General features: G+C 44.3%; 1 protein-coding gene across 2 annotated transcripts in view; it reads right to left on the bottom strand.

Annotated features, from left to right (window-relative positions):
- Positions 1 to 21064, bottom strand: part of LOC124037007 (N-terminal EF-hand calcium-binding protein 2-like) — a 178083-nt gene that overhangs the window by 113866 nt on the left and 43153 nt on the right. For both annotated transcript variants that reach the window (XM_046351628.1, XM_046351636.1), the window contains exons 3-5: positions 4050 to 4158; positions 2049 to 2074; positions 1366 to 1463 (exon numbers count right to left, since the gene is read on the bottom strand). In XM_046351628.1, coding sequence (XP_046207584.1) covers positions 1366 to 1463; positions 2049 to 2074; positions 4050 to 4158 — 233 coding nt within the window. The remainder of the gene's footprint in view (positions 1 to 1365; positions 1464 to 2048; positions 2075 to 4049; positions 4159 to 21064) is intronic.

Here is a 21064-nt window from a genome sequence, read left to right as displayed (position 1 = left end):
TGACACAACACCCACTTATCCCGGAAGCCAGCCGCACCAATGTGTCGGAGGGAACACCATACAACTGGCGACCATGTCAGCGTGCATTGCACCCAGCCTGCCACAGGAGTCGCTAATGCACAATGAGACAGGAACATCGCTGCCAGTCAAAACCTCCCCTAAAACGGGTGAAGCTAGGTAATTGTCTCCAGGTCACAGCCAGCTGCAACAGAGCCTGGACTTGAACCAGGTTCTTTAGTGGCACAGCTAGCACTGCGATGCAGTGCCTTAGACCACTGTGCAACTCAGGAGGCCATGTTTTTTACTTTCACTTACTTAGCTAACATCTAATGCAGCAAACTAGTGTATCCTACTCATACACATGGCTCAAACAGAGTGGAAGGAGAATGGAAGTTACCTGACTATGACTATGCAACACTGGAACTCTTCCAAGTCAAGGTAAACTTTTGGTTTGATTAATTTATTGCCACCAGGATCTGCTGAAATGCTTGCTGCTGAATGTACACTGTACTGCCTGATTGTTGTGGGTTTACTAACACGTTAGTTCTAGTAGCTATGTTGACTCTGACGTGACAATGATGTAGGCTGTGTTTAGTGGTTAGCAGTCATGATATGTTTTTTTTCACCTGGCCACAGACATCTGATGTGTTGTGCACTGGAGTCTACAAGCGAAGGGAAAACGTGAGAGGAAGAAAGAGTGTAGATAGATGCAAGAAGGTATTATATGAATGTGTCACCACTGTCTGTCATCTTTATTACTCAAAATACTCTGTGCACAAATGTTGTAAACTTTCATTCATAGCCTCGGTTGTAGCAACCTCATGATGGGTATAGGGAAAAAGTGAGTATCATGTAGTAGCCTAAACCTATCGACGTTACATTCAGTTGAGTGAATGGAATATGAATGCCAGTCATCCAATAGGCTGTAATATAAAATATGGCCATGTTCAGAAAAAATATATATTGATCCTGCCACATCTTGAATGACACCCGAACGCCAATGGTTTCTACGATAACATGGATTGTTAACAACATGATGCAACTTTGTTGCAAACAAGTCTTCGGTTATCTGGGCTGCCATTAGAAATATATTTCTATGGCAACACATGCAGTCAGGAGAGGAGGGAAGGAGAACGTGTGTCTTACATTTAAAAATATATATATTTTTTGCTGTTGCTATTCCAACGGTTATTACTGTGACCGCAGTCATTTGGCTGAGCAATAACCATCATTCAAAATACCATGACTAGCACAGCCCTGAAAACAAATGCAAATTATTAATACATACAGTAGTACAGACAGGACAAACTAGCACACACACATCTAATAGCACCTAGTAGTGTAGTGTACCGGGATGAGACTCACCTTCTTGGTGAAGTCCATGGCTCTGAGGATGGACAGGTTGAGAGTCTCTAGGGAGGCCAGTACACCCTCATAGTCACCCATGTGTTTGGCAAAGTAGTCTGGAAGGACAGGGAAGATGACAGTGGTAAGAGGGGCAAACACACACAGGCACACACAAACACACACACACACAGGCACGCACACACACATGCACACACAAACACACACACACACACACACACGCACACACACAGGCACGCACAAACACACACACACACACACACACACACACACACACACACACACACACACACACACACACACACACACACACACACACACACACACACACACACACACACACACACACACACACACACACACACACACACACACACACACACACACACACACACACACACACACACACACACACACACACACACACACAGGCACGCACAAACACACAAACACAGGCACTGCATGTGACTTATGGGATAACGGACTAGCTACGTGATTAATCAATGCAGATATTCTACTGGGATGGTTGGGATGAAAAACTATTCATGGCATATTGACTTCACAGATTAACAATCTGGTCATACGTTCACATATTCAATACATCCAAAGACACAAACAAACACCATGTAAAGCTCACAGATACACACACACACACACACACAGATTCATCTGTTAAAACTTACCACAGAGTTCCTTAGTGTCAACATTACTAACACACCACAGGTTAGAGCAGCATAGGGAGAGAGAGAGAGCGGGAAGAGGCAGTGGGAGAATGGGGTAAGAAACAGAGGAAAGGCTGGCATGCGACACAACATGGATCTACAGTATAACCCTCTATATCTTCTCCATCAGGGGGGACCAGAGGTTACAAGACCCGAAATTGAATCAGAAGCATATCTGTGCCCATGAATTCAGCTTCAGGTCACTAAATCGTTATTTATTTTGAATCTTATTCTTTGGCATGAAACTGTTTCATATCACTGATGACGAATTACAATCTGGCGGAACCAGATTGATGAGGAGCAGGAATAAGGTGAACAGTTCATCTTTGCTTGCTGTGGTCCGGTCAGCTGATAAAATAGATTGGCATTAAATAGCAAAAGCTTACATTGTAATTTAACATTCTAAACAGGCCAATCGACTACCCCACAACAGCAACTGGTTATACTGTTGAGTAATGGGGGGGGGGGGGGGGGGGCAGGTAGCCTAGTGGTTAGAGAGTTGGGCCAGTAACCGTACAGGCTGCTAGATCGAATCCCCAAGCTGACAAGGTAAAAATCTGTCGTTCTGCCCCTGAACAAGGCAGTTAACCCACTGTTCCTAGGCCGTCATTGTGAAAAAGAATTTGTTCTTAACTGTCTTGCCTAGTTAAATCAAATAAAAAAAGTAATGGTGAAGGAAATGTTCTGATAATATCTAAAGATGTGTTTGATAAAGTCCTGATTAAAGAGAAATTTAGGGGAAGCATAAAGTTATTTCAATTGATATTCTAATGAGAGAAAGCATTTAGTGTGGGAAAATAACAAGGTTGATGTCATGGACAGCCAAGGCTAAAAGAAAGAAAGAGTGGCAGGAGATAAGAGGAGAGACCACAGGTAACACAGGAACTGGACGACTGTCCTTAATCTCTTTCATCAATCTCTATCTCTTTTCCTGACTCTTCATTTTTCTCTTCATCATTCTCCTTTTCTATTTTTTTTTTAATCTAAAGGCGTCATCAACAAAGGCCTTTCAGCTGAAGGATCCACCAGTTCCACATCAAAAGACCTTCAAAAAGTGGATGTGATATTTACGAGTATAGATCAATTGTATACTTTGGCAAACACACACACAAACGCACACACACACACACACGCACACACACGCACGCACGGTCACATGCACAGTCACATACGTAGAAACACACAGTCACATACACACGCACATACACACGGCAGTTTTATTTATTGTAGCTCAGACTTGTGAAATTTCCTCCTCATTGTAACACACTTTATTTGAACAGTCCAGATGATGATTTACATATTACAGATCTAGTTCACTAGATCAAAATACACACAGGCAGAGTTGGCCTACTGTATAGTGCAGGTTAAAGTTTCAGTCATTCATCTTGTTCTGGTGGCAGCTCTGCAGAGTGGCCACTACAATGCACAGTCACAAAGTCATCAAATCTGATTTTAAACCGAACCCTAACATTTAACCTAACCTTAACCACACTGCTAACACTGATGCTTAACCCTAAACTTAAATTAAGACCAAAAAGCAAATGTTATTTTAGCCAATTTTGTCTTTGCAGCGGGCTCATCGAAGGGGAAATCGCTCAGTACTGCCTCCAAGACAAGACTCATGACAATAAAAATCAACTTGCCTGTATAGCACTGCACAGCACAAACACATATTCCTATAGGATACGCCCATTTGCTCACATATGCAGACACACGCACACACGTCTTTTGCAGCCCTATATGTCAGTGAACAGGCTACTAGCATGAATAGAGGGGAATAGAGGTTATGGGATAGACCTGCAATGGATAAAAGTAGACTGAAACTAGAGGATAACTTCGGTAAAAAAAATGCAATAGTTTCATATAGCTTCAATGGTATCTCCACACTGAGGTCCAGACCCATTGTGTTCCGGTCTGTAGCTCTGCTCTGCTGTTGAAGTGTGATGTGATGCACTGTCTCACCTGGTGTTATCAGAGTCAATTGTGTGAAACAGATTCTCCAGTTCTTCCTCGTTCAGTGTCCCGTCGGAGAAGAACGCCTGGAACTCGTCCAGAGATAGCTTACCATCATCTGCAGGCAGGAGAGGAGCAGATGAGAGGAAAGGAGGAGACATCAATCAGGTTAACAGCTGCCCTTAGCCCTGCTGCCATTAGCCATGCTGCCATTAGCCCTGCTGCCATTAGCCATGCAACTACACATGCCATGATCACTGTCATTACACCCTGGGCTCCCTGTGACTATCATATACACACAGTGATCAATAAACATCCTCTTTAGCATTATATCATTATCGCCATTATCATCACGAACAATGTCGAAATCAGCATAATGATCGTCATAACAATAATCATCATCATCATCTTCATCATCCGCATCACGATCTATCAAAATCTCCCTGCAGTCTTCGGGCTCAATGCTGAACCATTATTGATTATAGTAAAGAATTCATACAATGATTTGGGCATTTGCGAGCTGTAAGATCAATGAAGTGAAAACCACTTGCAGAGCTTTCGATATAGGCCTTATCTCAGAATGACTCTAGAGTGAAGTACAGTTGAAGTCGGAAGTTTACATACTGTACACTTAGGTTGGAGTCATTAAAACTCGTTTTTCAACCACTCCACAAATGTCTTGTTGAAAAACTATAGTTTTGGCAAGTCGGTTAGGACATCTACTTTGTGCATGACACAAATAATTTTTCCAACAATGTTTACAGATAGATTATTTCACTTTTAATTCACTGTATCACAATTCCAGTGGGTCAGAAGTTTACATATACTAAGTTGACTGTGCTTTTAAACAGCTTGGAAAATTCCAGAAAATTATGTCATGGCTTTAGAAGCTTCTGATAGCCTAATTGACATCATTTGAGTCAATTGGAGGTCTACCTATGGATGTATTTCAAGGCCTACCTTCAATCTCAGTGCCTCTTTGCTTGACATGATGGGAAAATCAAAAGAAATCAGCCAAGACCTCAGAAAAAAATTGGAGACCTCCACAAGTCTGGTTCATGCTTGAGAGCAATTCCCAAACGCCTGAAGGTACCACGTTCATCTGTACAAACAATAGTACGCAAGTATAAACAGCATGGGACCACACAGCCGTCATACCGCTCAGGAAGGAGACGTGTTCTGTCTCATAGAGATGAACGTACTTTGGTGCGAAAATCAATCACAGAACAACAGCAGGACCTTGTGAAGATGCTGGAGGAAACAGGTACAAAAGTATCTATATCCACAGTAAAACGAGTCCCATATCGACATAACCTGAAAGGCCGCTCAGCAAGGAAGAAGCCATTGCTCCAAAACCACCATAAAAAAGGCTTACTACAGTTTGCAATTGTACATGGGGACAAAGATTGTACTTTTTGGAGAAATCTCCTCTGGTCTGATGAAACAAAAATAGAACTGTTTGGCCATAATGACCATCATTATGTTTGGAGAGGGGGAGGCTTGCAATCCAAAGAACACCATCCCAACCGTGAAGCGCGGGGGTGGCAGCATCATGTTGTTGGGGTGCTTTGCTGCAGGAGGGCCACAAAATAATTGGCATCATAAGGTGGGAAAATTATGTGGCTATATTGAAGCAACATCTCAAGACATCAGTCAGGAAGTTAAAGCTTGGTCGCAAATGGGTCTTCCAAATGGACAATGACTCCAAAGTTGTGGCAAAATGGCTTAAGGACAACAAAATCAAGGTATTGGAGTGGCCATCACAAAGGCCTGACCTCAATCTTACAGAAAATGTGTGGACAGAACTGAAAAAGCGAGTGCGAGCAAGGAGGCCTACAAACCTGACTCAGTTACACAAGATCTGTCAGGAGGAATGGGCCATAATTCACCCAACTTATTGTGGGAAGCTTGTGGATGGCTACCCGAAATGTTTGACCCAAGTTAAACAATTTAAAGTCACTGCTACCAAATACTAATTGAGTGTATGTAAACTTCTGACACACTGGGAATGTGATGAAAGAAATAAAAGCTGAAATAAATAATTCTCTCTGCTATTATTCTGACATTTCACATTCTTAAAATAAAGTGGTGATCCTAACTGACCTAAGACAGGGAATTGTTACGAGGATTACATGTCAGGAATTGTGAAAAACTGAGTTTGTATGTATTTGGCTAAGATGTATGTAAACTTCTGACTTCAACTGTAGATGGCTGCTACAGGCAGCTGGAGGTGGGAGAGAGTCTGCTGCAGACTCCAACTGAAACAGGGCCACCCTTGATCCACTGAGGCCCTTGACCCAGGAACAGAATTAGAAACAGACTTAAGCCTCAGTACCAAACTTAGTGCCCAGCCCCACCCTTAGCCTCCAAACTCCAAACCCAGTCCCAGCCAGGAGGACTCCAGTCAGCTTTAAAGAACTACAGGAGCTTGTGGAGCCGTGCTGGTCCCTGGCTCACCATGTGAATGGGAAGGAAATTACATATTCATACCACTATGTTTGCCCTTGTTTCTGTTAAACTGGACTTTTGGCTATTGGACAAAGTGTGGGCTCTAAACTCCAGTGTATGAAAATGACTGCAGTGCAAGCCTAAACGAGTTGCTATAGTTATTGCCACCGACCAGAACTATTAAGACTTCTTTAGGATTAGTGGACTGTCCAATTTACAGTAGACAGTAGTATTACGGTGAAAGAATACCATGCTACTGTTTGAGGAGAGTGGACAGTTTTGAACATGAACAAATTAGGCACATTTGGGCAGTCTTGATACAACATTTTGAAAAGAAATACAATGGTTCATTAGATCAGTCAAAAACTTTGCACATACACTGCTGCTGTCTACTGGCAAAAATCTAAATTGTACCTGGGCTGGAATAATACATTATGGCCTTTCTCTTGCATTTCAAAGTTGATGGTACAAAGAAATATACAAAAGAAGGTTTGTAAAAAGGTTTTCTTTGCATTATATTTTACCAGATCTAATGTGTTATATTCTACTACATTCATTTCACATTTCCACAAACTTCAAAAGTGTTTCCTTTCAAATGGTACCAATAATATGCATATCCTTGCTTCAGGGCCTGAGCTACAGTCAGTTAGATTTGGGTATGTCATTTTAGGTGAAATTTTAAAAAAAAGGTTGGATCCTTAAGAGATTTTAAAGAGAACATCTTTTGAATCCGGTCCTTTGAATTGAAATGACAACTGGCTGCAGAAGCACATCCCGCTCCATCCCTCTCTCTCTATTTCAGTCCTCCTCTTTATCCTATTGATATCCCTCCCCTGTTCATTCTCTTCTCTCTACCTTTATCATTGCTCTTTCTGTCACCCCTCCTTTCTCTCTTCTCTCCATTGTCACTGTCATTTGTCTCTTGTTTGCTTTTGAGAGACACGCATAGGGCACACAAAAGCTGAGTGAACTGCTGGAATAGAGGAGGAAGGATAGAGAGCAGAGCCATCTCTCTACTGAACACAGGCTCATCTCCAACTTAAAGGGTTCTTTGGCAGTCCCCATAGGAGAACCCTTTGAAGAACCTTTTTAGGTTCCAGGCAGAACACTTTTGGGTTCCATGTAAAACCCTTTCCACAGAGGGCTCTACATGGAACCCGAAAGGGTTTACCTGAAACCAAAAAGGGTTCTACCAGGAACCAAAAAGGGTTCTCCTATGGGGACAGCTGAAGAACCCCTTGGATCTCTTTTTTTCTAAGAGGGTACCCCTCCTTTGTGTCCCCTTGTCTTACTCCATTTTCTGCGAGGGGTAGAGCCTCAGAACAGCACAACTGTACCACTAGTTAATTAAACACTGACCTACTTTACCACATTACTCGCCACTAAGGAATACCATTGCATGAAAAAGCATGCCAGCCCAACCCAGCCATCCTCTACTCTAAATTACAGTTTGCTGAAGCTCAGTGTGTACTGTGGGATAAGGGCTGGATAGGTTCTGATGTGAGCAGATCACAGGTTCCAGCACTACCTCCATTCACCAACAGGGAAGAGAACATTCTCTGTGTTCCAGGTTAATGGGTGGACTATCACTCATATCTTAGAATCCGGATCTGATAATAACAGACTGTAAATGCCAAGCTTGCATGAAAAGCTCTGCTCAGATGGCCACAATTTTCAGATTACATTAAGAGCCCAGATAAGAGGGAACATTCAAAGCAATGAAAAGTGGTGTTGTTTTGTGATAAAAATGGATTGAAAGTGTGTGCATGTGGACAGGGATCTGAAGTGAGGACATATAGGGGTACATCAGACAGATGGGAACAGTTCTGCTAATATGTCTGAGTGGGCAGACGGGAATGGGGACAACGCTATGCAGACCTTGCTGCTACGGACAAAAGGGATGCAATTAGGACATTTAACTTCCAGCAGGGCTCTCACATCCTGCACGCTTCTAAGAAGAAGAAGAGACATTCACTGTGTATTTCATGTCTATCCTTAATCATTGTTTTTTGGGGCGCAGGGCTGCCTGGTTGTCATGGCTACCAGAAAAAGTAAGCTGACCCTCCTTGGGATGTCTCAATCTCACTGTGCACATCTCTCTCCTCTTTCCTCACCACTCGGGCTCCCGGGTGGCATAGCGGTCTAAGGCACTGCATCTCAGTGCTAGAGGCATCACTGCAGACACCCTGGTTCGATTCCAGGCTGTATCACAACTGGCTGTAATTGGGAGTTCCATAGGCTGGCGCACAATTGGCCCAGCGTTGTCCGGGCTTGGCCGTAGGCTGTCATAGTAAATAAGAATTTGTCTTAACTGACTTGCCTAGTTAAATAAAAATTCCTCTATTCCCCATCCTCCTCATTTCAAATGATCCACGTAAAGGGTATAGAGATATACTTGTTAATTTCCAGTGACTCATCTTTTCTCTTTTTTATCTCCTGGACTAATAAGGACCTTTTTACAGTTATTATCTCCTGTCTGAGGTGGTCCATGTCAGGGATCCATCCATTCAGAACAGGAGAGTAGCCCCCACAGAGGAATATCTTCCCGTGATGGATTGAGGGGAGTTTCATTAGAGAACAAGTTGTGGTTGTGAGTGTCTGAAAGTGATAATGTGTCTGTGTGTGTGTGAGTGAGAAAGAGGGAGAGAGAGAGAGTGAATGTCTGAAAATGATAACACACACACCAGTGGTGGCTGCTGAGGGGAGGACAGCTCATAATAATGGCTGTAGCGGAGCGAATGAAATAGCATCAAAAACATGGTAACCACCAACCTCCTGTGACACACGCACACACACAGGATCGGCCCCACACACAGCCAGGACCTGTTTTGGCTGATAAATGAGGAACACAAGTGGCTCACACAAAGCTGTCAGCTATCCTTATCTCCCTCCATCCATCAGCACAGCCAGACCTGCCCTATCTGCCAGGATAAAGGAACACACCCAACTCCTCACACACCAGCTGCATACCAACAGATGTTACCACATCAATTAACAGACTTTAGCCTAGGTGTGAAGCATACAGCAACATACTGTATCATTAGTGATTACATTAAGTACAGAGCTTGATAGAGACAGATATTGAGTAATCTATAAATCCCGTGTCTCCTCAATAAGTGTCTGTCATCTGTCATGATGAGAGTGGGGTTCAATCCTCATTAATGGAGTTCTACCCACATTAAACATTATGATCCCCAGCCTCACTGACAGGATCAATTAATGAACAATAGACCAACGTGATTAAGATTTAATCGACTCCTACGACTCATCCCTCAGAACATGGCCACAGAGACAGAGGCCTGTTGAGGCTTGATGTTCAGGACTGGAAAACACAGAGATATTTAGTCGTATCTATATTGGGGAACAGCCCTGACTTAAAATGAACATGAGCCCAGGCAAGCAGCTCAGCACAGACTGTGAACACAGCACTCCCAACCAATCTACTCAAAATACACTCACTAAGAAGTCAAACTATTTCTATCGCACATACAGTTGAAGTCGAAAGTTTACATACACTTACACTGTAGGTTGGAGTCATTAACCACTCCACAAAATTCTTGTTAACAAACTATAGTTTTGGCAAGTCGGTGAGGACGTCTACTTTATGTATGACACAACTAATTTTTCCAACAATTGTTTACAGACAGATTATTTCACTTATAATTCACTGTATCACAATTCCAGTGGGTCAGAAGTTTACATACACTAAGTTGACTGTGCCTTTAAACAGCCTGGAAAATTCCAGAAAATGACATCTTCTGATAGGCTAATTGACATCATTTGAATCAATTGGAGGTGTACCTGTGGATATTTCAAGTCCTACCTTAAAACTCAGTGCCTCTTTGCTTGACATCATGGGAAAATCAAAATAAATAATTCAATACCTCAGAAAAAAATTGAAGACCTCCACAAGTCTGGTTCCTCCTTGGGAGCAATTTCCAAACGCCTTAAGGTACCATGTTCATCTGTACAAACAATAGTATGCAAGTATAAACACCATGGGACCAAGCAGTCGTCATACCACTCAGGAAGGAGACGCGTTCTGTCTTCTAGAGATGAACGTACTTTGGTGCAAAAAGTGCAAATTAATCCCAGAACAACAGCAAAGGATCTTGTGAAGATGCTGGAGGAAACAGGTACACAAGTATCTACATCCACAGTAAAACGAGTCCTATATCAACAAAACCTGAAAGGCTGCTCAGCAAGGAAGAAGCCACTGCTCCAAACCACCATAAAAAACTTTTTGGAGAAATGTCCTCTGGTCTGATGAAACAAAAATAGAACTGTTTGGCCATAATGACCATTGTTATGTTTGGAGGAAAAAGGGGGAGGCTTGTAAGTCGAAGAACACCATCCCAACTGTGAAGCACGAAGTGGCAGCATCATGTTGTGGGGGTGCTTTGCTGCAGGAGGGACTGATGCACTTCACAAAATAGATGGCATCATGAGAAAAATTATGTGGATATATTGAAGCAACATCTCAAGACATCAGTCAGGAAGTTAAAGCTTGGTCACAAATGGGTCTTCCAAATGGACAATGACCCCAAGCATACTTCCAAAGTTGTGGCAAAATGGCTTAAGGACAACAAAGTCAAGGTGTTGGAGTGGCCATCAGAAAGCCTTGACTGGGAATGTGATGAAAGAAAGAAAGAATTCTCTATACTATTATTCTGACATTTCACAATCTTAAAATAAACTGACCTAAGACAGGGACGTTTTACTGGGATTAAAAGTCAGGAATTGTGAGTTTAAATGTATTTGGTTAAGGTGTATATAAAACTTCCAGCTTCAACTGTATCTATTTTAATACAGACCTATCTCAAAACATCAGCTGCTCCGCTTGCTCCATTGCTCAGGCACTAATGCGCGCACACACACACACACACACACACACACACACACACACACACACACACACACACACACACACACACACACACACACACACACACACACACACACACACACACACACACACACACACACACACACACACACACACACACACAGACACACACACAAACACACACTTATGTGATATCACACAGAGTCCTGAGACTCAAACAAACACACACTCACACACACACAAACACACACACACACAATTATGTGATATCACACAGAGTTCTGAGACTCAAACACACACACACACACACACACACACACACACACACACACACACACACACACACACACACACACACACACACACACACACACACACACACACACACACACACACACACACACACACACACACACACACACACACACACACACACACACACACACACACAGACAAACACAAAGAAAGGCAGCAGGGTTAATTACCAGGCATCTAAATGTCATTTGGACAGGGACCCTGTCAGAGAAGCACATTGCATCCAGCCGTGTCATGTGATTTACACCTTCATGATCGCTGCTCATTAGTGAGAGCACAGAAAGGACATTAACAGAAAGACAAAGAAAGATTACCCTCAGGATGGATTCCCTACTATAGTCCAACTCTTGTAGTAAGAGACAAAGATAGCAGCCAACAAGTGCTCAGAATGTGTGGGAACTCCTTCAAGAACTGCAGGAAAAGCATTCCAGGTGAAGCTGGTTGAGCGAATGCCAAGAGTGTGCAAAGCTGTCATCAAGGCAAAGGGTGTTTACTTTGAAGAATCTCACATATAAAATATATTTAAATTTGTTTATCAATTTGTTCGTTATTACATGATTCCATATGTGTTTTTCATAGTGTTGATGTCTTCACTATTATTCTACAATGTGAAAATAGTAAAAATAATGAAAAACCCTGGAATTACTAGGTGTGTCTACATTTTTGACTGGTACTACACTACTGTTCAAAAGTTTGGGGTCACTTAGAATTGTCCTTGTCTTTGAAATAAAATCATTTTTTTTGTCCATTACAGCTGAAAACTGCTGTGCTAATTAAAGAAGCAATAAAACTGGCCTTCTTTAGACTAGTTGAGTATCTGGAGCATCAGCATTTGTGGGTTTGATTACAGGCTCAAAATGTCCAGAAACAAAGAACTTTCTTCTGAAACTCATCAGTCTATTCTTGTTCTGCGAAATGAAGGGTTTTTCATGCGAGAAATTGCCAAGAAACTGAAGAACTCGTACAACGCTGTGAACTACTCCCTTCACAGAACAGTGCAAACGGTCTCTAACCAGAATAGAAAGAGGAGTGGGAGGCCCCAGTGCACAACTGAGGAAGAGGATAAGTATATTAACAACGGCTCAACTGTGAAGTGGTAGACCACACAAGCTCATAGAACGGGACCGCTGAGTGTTGAAGCGTGTAGCGCGTAAAAAATAATCTGTCCTCGGTTCACTCCTGAGTTCCAAACTGCCCCTGGGAGCAACTTCAACACAATAACTGTTCATCGTGAGCTTCATGAAATTGGTTTCCATGGCCGAGCAGCCGCACACAAGCCTAAGATCACCATGCACAATGCCAAGAGTCAGCTGGAGTGGTTTAAAGCTCGCAATTCTGGAGTCATGAATCACTCTTCACCATCAGCCAGTTGACAAATCTGGATTTGGTGGATGCCAGGGGAACGCTACCTGCCCAATGGATAGAGCCAACTGTAAAGTTTGGTGGAAGAGGTATAATGGTTGGAGGCTGTTTTTCATAGTTCGGGCTAGGCCCCTTAGTTTCAGTGAAGGGAAATCTTAATGCTATAGCATACAATGACATTCTAGACAATTCTGTATTTCCAACATTGTGGCAACAGTTTGGGGAAGACCCTTTCCTGTTTCAGCATGGCAATGCCCCCGTGCACAAAGCTAGGTCCATACAGAAATGGTTTGTTGAGATCGGTGTGGGAGAACTTGACTGGCCTACACAGAGCCCTGACCTCAACCCCATCAAACATCTATGGGATGAATTGGAACACTGACTGCGAGCCAGGCCTAATCACCCACATCTGTGCCCGACCTCACTAATGCTTTTGTGGATGAATGGAACCAAGTCCCCGTAGCAATGTTACAACATATAGTGGAAAGCCTTCCCAGCAGAGTGGAGGCTGTTATAGCTGTGGAGTGGAGGCTGATTTTGGAATGAGATGGTCGAAGGCCATGTGTCCACATACTGCTGTACATATCATTCTTACTATATCTGTTGGTGTATATACAGTGCCGTCAGAAAGTATTCACACCATTTGACTTTTTCATAATTTTGTTGCGTTACAGCCTGAATGTTGGTTACTGGCCTACACACAATACCCCATAATGTAAAAGTGTATATATATATTTTTTTTTTGTATTACTGTTACGTTCGTCATAATGATGAGACCAAGGCGCAGCGTGAGTAGAGTTCCACATAATTTTAATTAAACTGAAACTCACCTAACAAAACAACAAACAACCAAACAAAACGTGAAGCTACTGATGTGCACTAAGGCAACTATACATAGACAAGATCCCACAACACAAATTAGGAAAATGGCTTCCTAAATATGATATCCAATCAGAGACAACGATTAACAACTGTCTCTGATTGGGAACCATATCAGGCCAACATAGACATACAAAAACTCCTAGACAGACAAAAACCCTAGACATACAAAAACTAGAGTACCCACCCTAGTCACACCCTGACCTAACCAAAATATATATAAAAACAGAGATATCTAAGGTCAGGGCGTGACAATTACAAATGATTAACAAATAAAAATGTATTGAGTCAATAACTATTCAACCCCTTTGTTATGGCAAGCCTAAACAAGTTCAGGAGTAACAATGTGCTTAACAAGCCACACAATATGTTGCATGGACTCATTCTGTGTGCAATAATTGTGTTTCACAATTAGTGGCGAGTTAGTTTTGACTTAAATTATTTTAGTTTTGACTTAAATCTACTGGAAAATCTATGGCAAGACCTTAAAATGGTTGTCTATAAAGGATTAACAACCAATTTCACAGAGCTTGAAGAATGAGAGTGAGTGAGAGTAATGAGAATGAGAGTAATGTGGAAACCTCTTTGAGACTTACGCAGAAAGACTCACAGCTGTAATCGCTGCCAAAGATGCTTCTACAAAGTATTGGCTCAGGGGTGTGAATACTTATGTAAATGAGATACAGTATTTCTGTAGTTAATGTTCAATCAAAAATAAAATAGCAAAACATTCTAAAAACATGTTTTCACTTTGTCATTATGGGGTATTGAGTGTAAATTAATTTAATCAATGTTGAATTCAGGCTGTAACACTACAAAATGTGGAATAAGTCAAGGGGTATGAATACTTTCTGGAGGCTCTGTACGCATAGATTGCATTTGGATTACTTGATACAGTGTTATTTGGGTTTTTAACTGGATTCTTTCTGATATTCTCTATTATTTATTACGTGTGTACTTGTTTGACATTTTACTGCACTAGGAGCTAGTAACACAAGCATTTCGCTGCACCGCTATAACATCTGCTAAACTGTGTACTGTATGCCACCAATAAACGTTTACTTGATTTGATACCTCGCCAAGAATAAACAGATAATATTGTCACCCTGGCCACTTACCACGCCTGTCAATCATGTTACTTCTAAACAAATCCTCCTTAATATCATCCTCCTATGTTAACCCTTTGTGAAGAGTCACCAACCTCTGTGCTCGAAAATAAATGTGAAGAACAGAGAGAAAGAGCTGATGATGATGACATTGTAGTGTAATACAGAAAATCCCCATCAATTGGATGAGTCACTATTATGTAGGTGGATGGAAATTATCCAAACATTATTTTTAATATAATAATAATAAACTACATTAGTCAATCTGACTACATTATCATGTGAATGCTATTGATCCAGAATGGTATCCAGAGGGAATATAGCTGTCACGCCTTGGTCATTGTATCTTGTGTTTTTGTTATATGTTTGGGTAGGCCAGGGTGTGACATGGGTTTATATGTTGTATTTCGTATTGGGGTTGTCATGTTTTGTCATTAATTATCATGTCTTGTCCCTGTGCTTCCCCTTCTATTCGTTTCCCTCTGCTGGTCTTATTAGGTTCTTTCCCTCTTTTTATCCCTCTCTCTCCCCCTCCCTCTCTCACTCTCTCGCTCTCTCTTCTCTCTATCGTTCCGTTCCTGCTCCCAGCTGTTCCTATTCCCCTAATCATCATTTAGTCTTCCCACACCTGTTCCCGATCCTTTTCCCTGATTAGAGTCCCTATTTCTCTCCTTGTTTTCCGTACCTGCCCTGTCGGATCCTCATCTATAATTCACCGTGCTGTGTCTATGTTTTGCCCTGTCGTGTCGTGTTTCCCTCAGATGCTGCGTGGTGAGCAGGTGTCTGAGTCTGCTAGGTTCAAGTGCCTTCCCGAGGCAACCTGCAGTTCTCGATCAAGTTTCCAGTCTGTTCTCGTCTTTACGAGTAGTATTATGCTTTTTGTTTTGTAAAGTTTCTTACTGGATTAAAAACTCTGTTTTCGCCAAGTCGCTTTTGGGTCCTCATTCACCTGCATAACAGAAGGATCCGACCAAGGAATGGACCCAGCGACTACAGACGCTCGTAACACTGCCGTCGAGATCCAAGGAGCCATGCTCGGCAGACACGAGCAGGAATTGTCTGCTGCTCGCCATGCCGTGGAGAACCTGGCCGCTCAGGTTTCCGACCTCTCTGGACAGTTCCAGAGTCTTCGTCTCGTGCCACCTGTTACTTCCTGGCCTGCCGAGCCTCCAGAACCTAGGGTTAATAACCCACCTTGCTACTCCGGGCAGCCCACTGAGTGCCGCTCCTTTCTCACCCAGTGTGAGATTGTGTTCTCTCTCCAACCCAACACATACTCTAGAGAGAGCTCGGGTTGCTTACGTCATTTCACTCCTTACTGGCCGGGCCCGAGAGTGGGGCACAGCTATCTGGGAGGCAAGGGCTGATTGTTCTAACAATTACCAGAACTTTAAAGAGGAGATGATTCGGGTTTTTGACCGTTCAGTTTTTGGTGGGGAGGCTTCTAGGGCCCTGGCTTCCCTATGCCAAGGTGATCGATCCATAACGGATTACTCTATAGAGTTTCGTACTCTTGCTGCCTCTAGTGACTGGAACGAGCCGGCGCTGCTCGCTCGTTTTCTGGAGGGACTCCACACAGTGGTCAAAGATGAGATTCTCTCTCGGGAGGTTCCTTCCAGTGTGGACTCTTTGATTGCTCTCGCCATCCGCATAGAACGACGGGTAGATCTTCGTCACCAGGCTCGTGGAAGAGAGCTCGCATCAACGGTGTTTCCCTGCTCCGCATCGCAACCATCTCCCTCCTCTGGCTCTGAGACTGAGCCCATGCAGCTGGGAGGGATTCGCATCTCGACTAAGGAGAGGGAACGGAGGATCACCAACCGCCTGTGCCTCTATTGCGGATTTGATGGACATTTTGTTAATTCATGTCCAGTAAGAGGCCAGAGCCCATCAGTAAGCGGAGGGCTACTGGTGAGCGCTACTACTCAGGTCTCTTCATCTAGATCCTGTACTACTATGTCGGTCCATCTACGCTGGACCGGTTCGGGTGCTACATGCAGTGCCTTGATTGACTCTGGGGCTGAGGGTTGTTTCATGGACGAAGCATGGGTTCGGAAACATAACATTCCTTTCAGACAGTTAGACAAGCCTACGCCCATGTTTGCCTTAGATGGTAGTCATCTTCCCAGTATCAGATTTGAGACACTACCTTTAACTCTCACAGTATCTGGTAACCACAGTGAGACTATTTCTTTTTTGATTTTTCGTTCACCTTTCACACCTGTTGTTTTGGGTCATCCCTGGCTAGTATGTCATAATACTTCTATTAATTGGTCTTGTAATTCTATCCTATCCTGGAACGTATCTTGTCATGTGAAGTGCTTAATGTCTGCCATCCCTCCCATTTCTTCTGTCCCCATTTCTCAGGAGGAACCTGGCGATTTGACAGGAGTGCCGGAGGAATATCATGATCTGCGCACGGTCTTCAGTCGGTCCCGAGCCAACTCCCTTCCTCCTCACCGGTCTTATGATTGTAGTATTGATCTCCTTCCGGGGACCACTCCTCCTCGGGGTAGACTATACTCTCTGTCGGCTCCCGAACGTAAGGCTCTCGAGGATTATTTATCTGTGTCTCTTGACGCCGGTACCATAGTGCCTTCTTCCTCTCCGGCCGGGCGGGGTTCTTTTTGTTAAGAAGAAGGACGGTACTCTGCGCCCCTGCGTGGATTATCGAGGGCTGAATGACATAACGGTTAAGAATCGTTATCCGCTTCCCCTTATGTCATCAGCCTTCGAGATTCTGCAGGGAGCCAGGTGCTTTACTAAGTTGGACCTTCGTAACGCTTACCATCTCGTGCGCATCAGAGAGGGGGACGAGTGGAAAACGGCGTTTAACACTCCGTTAGGGCATTTTGAGTACCGGGTTCTGCCGTTTGGTCTCGCCAATGCGCCAGCTGTTTTTCAGGCATTAGTTAATGATGTTCTGAGAGACATGCTGAACATCTTTGTTTTTGTCTATCTTGACGATATCCTGATTTTTTCACCTTCACTCGAGATTCATGTTCAGCACGTTCGACGTGTTCTACAGCGCCTTTTAGAGAATTGTCTCTACGTAAAGGCTGAGAAGTGCTCTTTTCATGTCTCCTCCGTTACTTTTCTCGGTTCCGTTATTTCCGCTGAAGGCATTCAGATGGATTCCGCTAAGGTCCAAGCTGTCAGTGATTGGCCCGTTCCAAGGTCACGTGTCGAGTTGCAGCGCTTTTTAGGTTTCGCTAATTTCTATCGGCGTTTCATTCATAATTTCGGTCAAGTTGCTGCCCCTCTCACAGCTCTTACTTCTGTCAAGACGTGTTTTAAGTGGTCCGGTTCCGCCCAGGGAGCTTTTGATCTTCTAAAAGAACGTTTTACGTCCGCTCCTATCCTCGTTACTCCTGACGTCACTAGACAATTCATTGTCGAGGTTGACGCTTCAGAGGTAGGCGTGGGAGCCATTCTATCCCAGCGCTTCCAGTCTGACGATAAGGTTCATCCTTGCGCTTATTTTTCTCATCGCCTGTCGCCATCTGAGCGCAACTATGATGTGGGTAACCGTGAACTGCTCGCCATCCGCTTAGCCCTAGGCGAATGGCGACAGTGGTTGGAGGGCGACCGTTCCTTTTGTCGTTTGGACAGACCATAAGAACCTTGAGTACATCCGTTCTGCCAAACGACTTAATGCCCGTCAAGCTCGTTGGGCGTTGTTTTTCGCTCGTTTCGAGTTTGTGATTTCTTACCGTCCGGGTAGCAAGAACACCAAGCCTGATGCCTTATCCCGTCTGTTTAGTTCTTCTGTGGCTTCTACTGATCCCGAGGGGATTCTTCCTTATGGGCGTGTTGTCGGGTTGACAGTCTGGGGAATTGAAAGACAGGTTAAGCAAGCACTCACGCACACTGCGTCGCCGCGCGCTTGTCCTAGTAACCTCCTTTTCGTTCCTGTTTCCACTCGTCTGGCTGTTCTTCAGTGGGCTCACTCTGCCAAGTTAGCTGGTCATCCCGGTGTTCGAGGCACTCTTGCGTCTATTCGCCAGCGCTTTTGGTGGCCGACTCAGGAGCGTGACACGCGCCGTTTCGTGGCTGCTTGTTCGGACTGCGCGCAGACTAAGTCAGGTAACTCTCCTCCTGCCGGTCGTCTCAGACCGCTCCCCATTCCTTCTCGACCATGGTCTCACATCGCCCTAGACTTCATTACCGGTCTGCCTTTGTCTGCGGGGAAGACTGTGATTCTTACGGTTGTCGATAGGTTCTCTAAGGCGGCACATTTCATTCCCCTCGCTAAACTTCCTTCCGCTAAGGAGACGGCACAAATCATTATCGAGAATGTGTTCAGAATTCATGGCCTCCCGTTAGACGCCGTTTCAGACAGAGGCCCGCAATTCACGTCACAGTTTTGGAGGGAGTTCTGTCGTTTGATTGGTGCGTCCGTCAGTCTCTCTTCCGGGTTTCATCCCCAGTCTAACGGTCAAGCAGAGAGGGCCAATCAGACGATTGGTCGCATACTACGCAGCCTTTCTTTCAGAAACCCTGCGTCTTGGGCAGAACAGCTCCCCTGGGCAGAATACGCTCACAACTCGCTTCCTTCGTCTGCTACCGGGTTATCTCCGTTTCAGAGTAGTCTGGGTTACCAGCCTCCTCTGTTCTCATCCCAGCTTGCCGAGTCCAGCGTTCCCTCCGCTCAAGCGTTTGTCCAACGTTGTGAGCGCACCTGGAGGAGGGTGAGGTCTGCACTTTGCCGCTACAGGGCACAGACTGTGAGAGCCGCCAATAAACGCAGGATTAAGAGTCCAAGGTATTGTTGCGGCTAGAGAGTGTGGCTTTCCACTCGCAACCTTCCTCTTACGACAGCTTCTCGTAAGTTGACTCCGCGGTTCATTGGTCCGTTCCGTGTCTCCCAGGTCGTCAATCCTGTCGCTGTGCGACTGCTTCTTCCGCGACATCTTCGTCGCGTCCATCCTGTCTTCCATGTCTCCTGTGTCAAGCCCTTTCTTCGCACCCCCGTTCGTCTTCCCTCCCCCTCCCGTCCTTGTCGAGAGCGCACCTATTTACAAGGTACATAAGATCATGGACATGCGTTCTCGGGGACGGGGTCACCAATACTTAGTGGATTGGGAGGGTTACGGTCCTGAGGAGAGGAGTTGGGTTCCGTCTCGGGACGTGCTGGACCGTTCACTCATTGATGATTTCCTCCGTTGCCGCCAGGATTCCTCCTCGAGTGCGCCAGGAGGCGCTCGGTGAGTGGGGGGTACTGTCATGTTTTGTCATTAATTATCATGTCTTGTCCCTGTGCTTCCCCTTCTATTCGTTTCCCTCTGCTGGTCTTATTAGGTTCTTTCCCTCTTTTTATCCCTCTCTCTCCCCCTCCCTCTCTCACTCTCTCGCTCTCTCTTCTCTCTATCGTTCCGTTCCTGCTCCCAGCTGTTCCTATTCCCCTAATCATCATTTAGTCTTCCCACACCTGTTCCCGATCCTTTTCCCTGATTAGAGTCCCTATTTCTCTCCTTGTTTTCCGTACCTGCCCTGTCGGATCCTCATCTATAATTCACCGTGCTGTGTCTATGTTTTGCCCTGTCGTGTCGTGTTTCCCTCAGATGCTGCGTGGTGAGCAGGTGTCTGAGTCTGCTAGGTTCAAGTGCCTTCCCGAGGCAACCTGCAGTTCTCGATCAAGTCTCCAGTCTGTTCTCGTCTTTACGAGTAGTATTATGCTTTTTGTTTTGTAAAGTTTCTTACTGGATTAAAAACTCTGTTTTCGCCAAGTCGCTTTTGGGTCCTCATTCACCTGCATAACAGGGGTTTGTATCAATTAGGAGTGTGTATTAGTAGGGGTGTGTCTAGTTAGGCTTGGCTGCCTGAGGCGATTCCTAATTGGAGTCAGCTGATTCTAGTTGTCTCGGATTGGGAACCGTATTTAGGTAGCCTGAGTGCGCGTTGTATTTCGTGGGTGATTGTACCTGTCTTTGTGTTAGTCACCAGATAGGCTGTATTAGTTTCTTTCGTTTGTTGTTTTCTTCTTCCGTTATTTCATGTACCGTATTTTCTTTATTAAAGGTCATGAGTAACCTACACGCTGCATTTCGGTTTGCCTCTCTTCTAAC

Source organism: Oncorhynchus gorbuscha, linkage group LG01 (genome assembly GCF_021184085.1).
Source record: "Oncorhynchus gorbuscha isolate QuinsamMale2020 ecotype Even-year linkage group LG01, OgorEven_v1.0, whole genome shotgun sequence".
Lineage (NCBI taxonomy): Eukaryota > Metazoa > Chordata > Actinopteri > Salmoniformes > Salmonidae > Oncorhynchus > Oncorhynchus gorbuscha.
This window is presented reverse-complemented; position numbering and strand designations above follow the sequence as displayed.